General features: G+C 40.3%; 1 protein-coding gene across 1 annotated transcript; it reads left to right on the top strand.

The window, feature by feature from the left end:
- Window positions 1–1,840: 1,840 nt before the first annotated feature.
- On the top strand, window positions 1,841–4,240 carry LOC131139880 (E3 ubiquitin-protein ligase RNF128-like). Its single transcript, XM_058089827.2, has one exon. The coding sequence runs from the start codon at window positions 2,504–2,506 to the stop codon at window positions 3,590–3,592; it is 1,089 nt and encodes a 362-aa protein (XP_057945810.2). The 5' UTR covers window positions 1,841–2,503; the 3' UTR covers window positions 3,593–4,240.
- Window positions 4,241–11,006: the final 6,766 nt, after the last annotated feature.

The following is an 11,006-nucleotide window of genomic DNA, read 5'->3' as shown; positions in this document are numbered from 1 at the left end:
GACTGGCCAATCACAGATCGTGAAAGATATTACCCAATGAGTTTTTTTTTTAAATAAACTTTGTTCCTAACCATTACAGAACACTAAACAAATCCAATTAGGATTTTACTTACGGATATGGATAACTGTACTCGTTTAAAAAGGCATTATCCATAACGGATACCCGTTTATGTTGATGTCTTGTAGCAGATATAGCCAGGAGGTGGCAGTGTTACTGGTAAAAGTTGAGTATGAATATAGGGCTGTATGAAGGTGGCGCTGAAAAATAAACATTTTAAATTTACACTCCTCACCCTATTTCTTAATTTTGGACAGTATTCAGAGGTAGCCCCAGGCCTTTGAAATGTTCACAATTTTATAGATGGGCTGAAGTTCCCAGCTGATGATATTTTCTCATTCCAAACTGATTAAATTTTATACTTTCATTGCAAAGTCATGAACATTTTTAAGCAGTAAACAAGAAGTTATTTGACAGCACAGAACCTCTTGTTTTTTCTTCTGTGATGATTGGTGCTAAACTCCCATCAATAGTCATGCCAGGGCTGGGTTGTCAAACTCAATTGCACAGGGGGCCAAAACTCAATGCCTACTTTAAGTCATGGGCCAAACTGGACATTACCCCTTACCCACATTAACTTTTTTAAAAATATGCATTTTTTGTATCCATTCAGGGCGTGTGGTTAGCACGCAGGCCACACAGCTAGGAGATCCAAGTTCGATTCCACCCTCGGCCACCTCTGTGTGGAGTTTGTATGTTCTCCCTGTGTGTTCCAAAATTCCAAAAATATGCTAGGTTAATTGGCGACTCCAAATTATCCATAGGTATGAATGTGAGTGTGAATGGTTGTTTGTCTATATGTGCCCTGTGATTGGCTGGCAACCAGTCCAGGGTGTACCCCGCCTCTTGCCCGAAGACAGCTGGGATAGGCTCCAGCACCCCCGCGACCCTCATGAGGATAAGCAGTAGAAAATGAATGAATGAATGAATGACTGCTTCCTGCTTCAAATGTATTCTTTTCTGTGGATATATTACTATGGTTGTTTTGATGTAGTTGTTTGTTTCAGTATAATAATTGTTGCTTGACTACCACTTTGTCATTTTCAATGTTCCGGCAAAAGCAACAGTATTTTATATCAGCACAAAAACATCAGAATCTGTGAAGATGTGTAACCCGGAAGAGTTAGCATCTGTAGAATGGGCAGTTTACGCATTCCCCAGCATGCTTTTCTTTTGTTAAAATGATACTTTTAACAGTCTTATGCTTCGTAAGGTGGTTTTGTTATTTTCTTTCTACAATGTTTCCACTTTTAAAATGCCAGAGGCCGCTGTAAGCATTTTGTTTGATAAGGCTTGTGAGGCGGGCCAATTTAATGCTATTTTCCAAGAAGTTCTGTGGACCAGATAAAATTTCAGCACGGGCCAGACTTGGCCCCCGGGCCTGAGCTTGTCACAAGTGTCCTAGGGTGTACGCGTACACTAATATGCTGAAAAAAGTCAACATGGTGGCTTGTTGTATTTGCTTTGCTTTTACCTTCTGTTCAAAGATGAACATTTCAGGAATTTAAGGGTCACTGTTTTTGTTATATATACAGCTAAGTTGAGGTGAAATACCCAGGCTATCTTGTATGTACTTATTTCTGCCCTTTTTAAAACTAGAGAACTACTTAATAAGACAGGAAACCTCTCCATCTAATTTGTCATTGGAAGCCTTTTATTCTTAACGGGTGTGTGTGTGTGTGTGGGGGGGGGGGGGGCATGTTGTGCTTTCACTTATGTGTAAGAGGATCCAATGGAAACTTTTGACAATACTCTGTTCCATCTAATCAGTCTCAGGTATTTTTGCAATGTAGAACAAACTATTTAGTAACTGTAGTTGTCCAAAGAGAGAAACCTTACTCTATTGTACAAATATGGTGTCATTGTGTGCTGGGGCTGAGTAAATAAAGTTCAGCTTCTTTGCTTTTTAAAGAACTCACCACCACCACAAAAAAAAAAAAAAAAAAAAACGAGGAAGGAAACAGGCAAAACTAGAAAAACCAGCATAGTTGCTTTACTCATCATTACACAAGCAAAAGTCAGCAGCTTTAATGGCAACAACACAACTGGTGTGTGCTTCGGACTTGTGTTCTTAAAATTGTCCTTATCAGTCGCTTATCGCCACTTGCTTTCTCGTAATTAGTACCTTGGCTGGAGGAAGAGCGCAGGTTTGTGCTTTTCTGTGTACTTCAACTTGTTGAATAGCAGCACCCTGCCCTCTGCGAAGACTGCGCAGTGTTCAAGGTTCAGGAAGATAAGGAGAGGTGAATGGCTGACGCGTAGCTCGTGTTATGTTACCAAAGGCTCGTATCAGATTACTGTTGAGAGCAGATTGGCTGAAACCAGAGCTGTATTCCGAGAGCCGGGGCTCCAACAACCAGGAACTGCGACTGGAAAAGGTGTGTTGAAGAAGCTAAAGAGACCTGTACAGTGCTACCTGTTGTTTTGAATTTGACGAACGTTACTATGGGTGAGAAGACACAACGCAGCCTTTTGCTTTTGCTGTGCTTATCTGGGCTCATTCACTGTTCGGCCGCATTGGTATTTTGGACCGCTGTGGTGGAAATTAACTATTTCGTCAGCCCCAACAAGACTGTGGACCAAGAGTGTGAATGTGGGTTTTTTGGTATCAACTCTCCGCTTTCATCAGCCGCAGGTGTGGTTGTTCATTCCAACTTAAGTCCCACAGGCCGCACTGGCTGTGGCACTGATCCTGTGTACAATGTCACTACATCACCCTGGATAGCGCTCGTGAAAAGGGGGGACTGTGATTTCAGCAAAAAGATCAATATTGCGAAACGTCATGGTGCATCTGCTGTGGTGGTGTACAATGTGGATAACAGTGGCAACAGCACCATCCGCATGGTCCACTCTGACGCTCCGGATATTGTGTCCATCATGATCGGCAATGAAAAAGGCATGGAGATTGTCAACTTGTTGAACACCGGAACAGAAGTACGGATGGTCATCAGCAGGGGCAACCCTCACGGCCCCTGGTTGGACACCTACTGGCTGTATTTCATGTCCATTGCCTTCTTCATTGTCACGGCTGCCTCAGTGGCCTACTTTTTATTTATCTCCGCGAACCGTCTCCACAACCTACGTATGCATCGGCGTGCTGAGAGAAAGCTGAAATGTGAGGCCAAGAAAGCCATTGGGCGTCTACAGGTGCGTACGCTGAAGAGAGATGACAAGGAAACAACTTGTGACTCTTACATGTGCGCTGTGTGCATCGAGTCGTACAAAGCTAGCGAGGTGGTGACGGTGCTCACATGCGACCATATTTTCCACAAAGCCTGTATTGAGCCGTGGCTTCTGGAGAAAAGGACATGCCCGATGTGCAAATGTGACATCCTCAAGGCCCTGGGAGTTGATGCGGAGGAGAAACAGAGCATGGCTCAAGCTTCACCACAAGAGGTCACCGTCATCACAGTGGCAGGAGGAGAAGCCATGTATGAGGTCCCACTGACTGACCCACTCAGCACTGACCTGGAGAGACAGCAGCACCACTATGACAACAGGGCCTTTGAGGAGGAGCCTACCAGAGGACAGTGACACCACAGTGGTTCAGTGAAATCAGCAGGTTAAAATTATAATGTTTTTTTTTTTTTAATGCAATAAATGCACACTTTGGATTCTTCTTCACATGGTAAAATTGCTTGTACAAATCGAAATGGTACCGCACCTTGTGTAATTAAGTTGGATGCCAATTGTGGGTGTGTTCATCAGGTTATTTCCTAGTTTGGTGAGTCATTCAAAACGAGTTGGGGCCAGCTCGTGTTCAAGTCCGCTTTACTTACAGAGTCATCACTGTTTTAAAGGAGGAAGAGCAACAGAGCATTTATTTATCTGTTCTGCTCAAGTTGTAGTCTTCCACATACTACTTTTCAAAAGCAATACTTATTGTACTTATTGTAATTATTTCTGGCTTAACAAAATAACAAAATGTCAGGTTGTATAAATGTATTTTCAAATACATTCTGGTAAACACACCCTTGGTTGCAAATTCAGCACGACACATGTAAGTGACGAGTGAAGAACATCATGGTATATACTGTATTAAGTAAGCTACTTCTATATATAGAATTGGAAATTCCCACCATAAAAGAATAGGCAATAAAGTGGAGGTCTTTGATACTGGTGATTGTATATTTGTGTAACAGAGGGAGAATGATCTTCAAGTGCACTAAAACTCCATCCATATATTGTGATTGTGTTATCATAATGGTGTATGTTGCTGCATGTACAAGAGCAGGTTAAAGTAAACTACTTTCATCTTTGTGAGTGTTTACCGCCAAATTCTTATATGGCTATATTTTGCTACACGTACAACATTTTACCTAAGATAAAGTGACTCCCTCATATAGTCAAAAGAAAAGTTTATCTCTGTTTGATAGTGGGGATGTAATATATTTTTCTATGCTGAATCATTATCACTGTGTTACAGATGTTTAGAGTTAGAAATCATTCTGTAACAATGACTTATTTGTTGTATGAAATCACATTGATGCGTAGCAGAATGAAATAAATCCCTCAAAATGAGGGAGATGAATATCGGCGTATATTGGACTTTGTTTTGATGTTTGTCAGTTGCATTGTTCTTTTTCCACTATTTTGCTTTCCTCATGCCGCTATGTGACATATGAGTGTCAACATATTAGAAACAACTATCAGTGTGACATGCTGCAGCTCTATTCCAATTCAAACAAAAAACATAATAATACACACTGTAAATTTCTCTCAAAACTGAGTGGTATTATCTTACAGGGCACAATAAAAGATATACTTCGAATTAGATGTGTCTTGGGGTACCTAATGATCTAGCTGCCCATTCTCTACAGTCTGACTGTAGATAGTCTTGCAGCAAAATTGTGATTAGACACAGTATACATACATATATATTTTAGAGCATAGGTCGCAAGTAAATAAACACCATAAAGGCGATCCTATTATGCTTTTTCCACTTTTCTGACCTATAAATGTAGTTGGAATGTTGTATTCTCGTGTTAAACGATGCCAAAGTTTCAGATAATGACATTTGCGCATTTGGAAGTAAGCCCTGAAAGAAGTTTGGCATGGCTAAAAACGCTCGGTTTCAAAAAGTGTGCTAAAACTTCCTTATATGGGCGTGTCTGTAAGCAGATAAACGCTCCGCCCTCCCCCAAGCTCTGCTCCTTTATTTATTTTCTAGCAAAGCTACATTTGTTTACAATTCCTAACGATGCAACCATCAGGCCTAAGTGGTTGGAGTTCCTGATTCCCTACCAGCAAAAGAAATGCATTTTAATCTGTCAACGGCATTTCAGCTGACCTAGCCTACGCCTTTCTAGCGTTACTTGGTCGTGTGGACTGAGCAACAAGTAAGTGATAATTTATCAGTGTTCTCTGTTTACCACCACAATTAGTGGCCACTTTCAGTTACCGACCTAACACCGAAAGAAGAAAACCTCTTTCTTGAGAAACTTCAGACTGTCCAGTCTCTACTTTATTAACACTTTTTCGCTTTTTTCTTTACAGATCTCAATGGTAATACATTCTAAAATATTGTCAATGGCAGTTAACATGTTCTTTACTACTTTGTAATGCAGTTGTTTGTCCACATGCAGGCCGACTCCTCCCCTTGTGTCGTTCCCGTAGATGCAGGTCATCTCGTAACCTTCCAGCTCAAAGTCCATGCCTTTGTCGGCGTTCAGTCACGTTTTCGAGATTGCAATCAAGAGTTCCTTGAATAGATTCAAATATTGTTTGATGTTGTCATTATTCGCATCCATGCTTCTGTAGTTTATGCAAATGATTGACAACTTCTTGCAGATGTTAAAACTATTTTTGTGTAATTTTCCAGTTCCAGTTGTTGTTGTTGTTGATTTGTAAAGCAAAAGTTGCAGATCTTCTTGTGGCTACCTGATGATGTTTAAGCCCTTTTCCATTTCCACATTATAGTAATCTTTAGTATTTTTCTAACAAGCACTCCGGCCTCCGGTCCTCCATTTTGCTTGATGAAAATGTTGCTGTTGGCGCTCCAAGTAGCTTGGATCCTTCCCTGCTTTCTCAGGTCACATGGTTTATTAGCGATTTCAGCATTCATTCATTCACATTTTTGTACCTTTCAGCTTATTTCCCTGTTGCAGTACGGCGGTCTTACATTTCTTGTTCGTGAACTTGACGATGATGACGGTTGTGGTGCTGTTCTGCCATACAGTTTGATATAAGTGTCGTTGGATTGGATATCAACATCTACCTCTTAAGATGTTAGAAAATCAATCACTTGTTGCCATGCAGAAGCAGCATCCATTTCATGTGCTTCATCCCTGTTCCCAACTGCCCTGACATAAGCGTCCTCACGCAGTCACACAGAACTTGGCACTGTTTTCGAACTTCATTCTGACCTGAACACACACAGCAGTACAATTCCAACACCGTATAATGTGTGTATCTCCAACCCACATGTCTCTAGTTCCTTTATCCTGTCCTTCTCATTCTAATGACAAGAATGTGAGATACGTTGAGCGACACCCCGAACATCACAAAAATAGCTTAATAATGCGTGTGTGGAAATAAATAGGATAAAGAAAAACATTAATTGGCTTTTCTTCTCACTCACTTTGTTACTCTTAGGAATTTAGCGGCTGCTATTAGAGCTTCATCGTGTTCTGGGCCGCAGGAGGGGACATATGTTTCTCTTTAAAGACATCATTCGGTGTGTGCAGCAACGCCAGTCAAAACACCACCGTGGTGGTGGTGGTGGCATATAGGGATAGTCGTGTCAGAATCCGCTCAAGATTCCGCTGAAAATTATGATGATGATGGCTGTGTTTGCATGACAGGCGAAGAGGAGTATGACAAGTGGATCAGACATTTGTTGAGAATGGTGAATCCAATGTAATATTATCATTGACTGCCAGCCATTTTCAGAGAGTTTTTATAGACAAACAAGAATTCGCACTCACATTTTTATTTTTTTTTGCACAGCTTAAGCGGTATAAAAATGGATGGATGGAAGAGCTTTTTGATATTCAACGTTTATATCACTGAGTTTCGATTCACACACCACAAAGCGCTCACAAGCGGTTTCGACAATGTAAACAAAGGCGAGGAAGGCGCAGAAGAATGCAACTTTAGCTCACAGATTGTCTTTACCGAGCATGCTCTTGATTCAAGCCAATGCTGTAATCTCAGCATTCACAGGTCAAATGTTATTGTGGTATCACAGCCAGACAGAGAATCAATACTGATCTAACTGGGCTGGCTGGCAACGACTGGCAAGCCCTACTTTAGAGGCACATTCCACTCAGTGGTGGCACTCCTCTGATTTATTGCAGTTGTTACTGAGAAAATTGACTCAGAGGGTTTTCATTTAACGGCATACTATACAATCGGTGGCTGTACACTTGAAACTGCATTTGACCTTCAAGCCAAGATTGGGATCAGAAAGTGGAATAAAACAGGAGTCATTTGACTCATTCAATGAAGCCACGGCAAAGAAAGTGCTGCAGTGTTAAAAGGACATTGTGGACATTATACCAGTACTGTATGGTGAATTGTACTGCTTAGTGTACGCAATATTTAGTCCTTTAACACCACCTACTGGACAAAAGTTACACTACAACCCAAATCTCTCATTGTTGATGGTCCCTTTGGAATCATTTGTTGCAAATGCAGTGATAAAAACCTACTGCCTCAGAAATAGAGCTACATTGGAGTCAATTTCTAATCTTAATGTACAATCTGGAAGGGGTTCTCAGCTGGTGGCCACTTGGGACCCATGAGCATTCAGTTGTGATGCACTTTTTAGAGAAGTCAAACCAAATGTACTTCATTTTAAAATGGTCTACATAAGTGGTTGCCAAACTTTTTACAGTCACATACCTCCTCAGACAATTGACCTGAAGCCATGTACCCCATACTCCTGCACATTAAAAAAACACACAGCTCTTACATCAAAGTGGTTTATTACTTTTTCAGCAATTCTGTGTCAAAATTTTGTATTTTGCGTGATCACATTTTGATAAAGTTTCACATGAGCACTAATGAATAAATAATTAATCATCCTACATTCATTTATTCATTCATTTTCTATACTGCTTATCCTCATGAGGGTCACGGGCATGCTGGAGTCTATCCCAGCTGTCTTCGGGTGAGAGGCGGGGTACACCCTCGACTGGTCGCCAGCCAATCACATGGCACATATAGACAAACAACCATTCACACTCACATTGATACTGAGTCACCAATTAACTTAGCATGCATGTTTTTTTCCACACAGAGATGCCCCAGGGGGGAATCGACCCAGGTATCCTAGCTGTGTGGCCTGTGCGCTAATCACTTGTTCCCACCGTGTAGCCTAATCATCCTACATATCTTTTAGAAATGCTGAACATAATTAATTGATTAATTCATTTCACATATTAGTTTAATAGTCTTGGAGATTAATAAAATATGTCTGTCTGTCTATCCATCTGTCTTCAAGATTAAAGACTCTTAATGTACAAAACAATCATCAATTTACTTATTTTTTCATCTGATGCACATAGATTGTGCCGTCTCCATTTCGGTTCCATTCTCCTTGCGTTCAAGCACACTCGTAATTGTTGTTTTTCATTTTTATTCTCCTACCCTCATTACATTTGGCATACCCCTGGGGGTACATGTACCCTACTTAGGGTGTAGGTCATCGATTTGCATGTGCAAAGTGCATTTCAGAAAGTGCACATGATAATTGCATGCATACAAATAATAAACAAATAATGAATGACGTCACAGTGGCAGGGGAGCAAATCTATAGTTTTGTTGAGAGTTTTGAATACATAAACAAGCGTTGTAATGGAAAAATTATAAAGAACATTACAATCACTGACATGATTTTCCTGGACTCAACCTCGACTATTAAGGAGCTGTTTTCCTCATGCGGCCAACCTTAGACTCATATTTTCACTCGAATGCGCCCGTCTGTCCACTCCTGTTTACAGCCTCAGCTGAATGAAAGAAGGTCTTTGGAATTAAATTACTGCAGTTGGTCTTGGTTGTAGGCTCTCTTGTCCAAGACTGCCTGAGTAATTATCCTAATGAAGGAGGGGAAATTGGATTACAAAAGTGCAGCAAGAAACAAATGAATCCATTGAGTCACTAAGTACAACATAAAACACTGTTTTTTTTCCTTCCCCCCTCAGATGATTAGATCAAATAAACATTCTCCATCATTGCACATGTCTTTCTTTGGCAAGGCAATATGAATGTAGAAGTTATTGTAATATAATTCTTCATTCAATGGATGCATATCCTTAGGTAATTGTATGAACTATCTGTTAATTTTGGTTTAACACTGTTACCATTGTTGCTTCAGTTTCTAAATATACATGCATGTATAGTAAATGTACATTTGTTTGGACAAATATAATGATGGCAAAAATAGCTCATAGAACTTTAATTTCTTTCCAGCACAATGCCATTGCTATTAATGTAACAATGTACATGATTTTGGTTATAATCAAGAAAACCATTGAAATGGCTTTTTTTCCATGACTGTATATTCTTTGTGGTTGTAGTTTGCAATGCATTACACTGACAGGTGTAAGGTGTAATATTTCCTTGCAGCCAATAAATGCCCCATAGAGGTTTCAATGTTTGTATTGCATTGTAGATTTTAGATTGTATTATTATGGACATAGCTTATCTACAGTGTTTCCAAACATTGCCTTCCAAAGATTGCGTTAAATGTAATGTGATGATTTTACTCAAACATCGGATTTAGTAAGACTTGTTTTTCAGGCCAATAGGAGTACTCTGACACAGTTTTAGATTTATCGGTTTCACCCCAAAATGCCTGGACTTTTAATTTTTTTCACATTTTTTGCATGTGTTCTAACTCATCTGCGATACTAATAATATGACATAATGGTCTTGGGCTGCAATATAGGGCTATAAAAGAAGGGCTATAGGGTTATAAAAGAATAAATAATGATAGCTAATATGATTATGCATAATAGGGGCTTTATCAGTTCAATAAATGTCATTTGAATATGAATATGACCGATGGCCCCAATGGAAACATGATTTAGGACAGAGAAACCTTCCCAATGATCCCAAGTGTTGTCTCAGTAGTGAGTGAGCACCTGTCCTCCAGCAGCCTTGTAGCCATCAAACCAATTTGCTCAATATAAATCCAGGTTATAAGAATCCTCTTTGGGTTTTCGCCTTAAGACTGTCTGTTTATTTATGTTTCATCAAAATGATATATCAGCACTCCTTTGTCTTCATGATTGGGTTTTGAACAATCATAGTCTCGAAAAAATATCCCGGTGCCACACCATGAATGCTGATATCCTGAGGCAAGGATTCAACCAAAGTGTCCTCCAAGAAAAAAAAGTGCCTCTCAGCACAATTTGACAGCTCCAATCAATGATCAAGCCCCTGCGCTATTGTTTGTAATGTTATTCATGCCTTTGTTACTGGGGTTCTTCTTCTTTTTTAAAAGAATGTCACACAAAATGTTACATTGCTTTTTCCTCGCAGTCCATCCATGCCGCCATATAAACTGCTGGTGTCTCCTGTTGCCTGCGGCCTTCATTAATAAATAAGCCATTGGCTTAATTGCAAAGAGCATGCGGGAAAAAAATGCGACCAAAAAACACATAAGCGAAATGTTGAGGTTTCCTCATAAGCGTGAGTCCTGTGGTGTTAACGACAAATTGGCTTGAGGCCCCTATTTGGCATTGTATTTCTCTGTGACTTGTTTTGCATGCGTGTGTTGATTGCAACAGAAGCTTGGGGTTGTTTGTTTCTGTGTCATTGTGCTGAACACGGTTCCCTGACCGCAGCACGCGTTGACAAAAGTCACCCAGTCACAGTGACCATCTGTCATGGCTGCAGTTTGTCCACAAGCTGTGGCTGCCATTTTGCTACCCAATAAATGTCACATGGAGCTTTGTCCTAATTATTGTACACCAGCAAGAGTCAGTACTTGCACGTGGCT

Source organism: Doryrhamphus excisus, linkage group LG13, assembly GCF_037039965.1.
Source record: "Doryrhamphus excisus strain RoL-2023G ecotype Guam linkage group LG13, RoL_Dexc_Guam_v1.1, whole genome shotgun sequence".
In the NCBI taxonomy this organism is placed as follows: domain Eukaryota; kingdom Metazoa; phylum Chordata; class Actinopteri; order Syngnathiformes; family Syngnathidae; genus Doryrhamphus; species Doryrhamphus excisus.
Note: the sequence above shows the minus strand (reverse complement) of the source record. Positions and strands in the feature narration are given on the sequence as shown.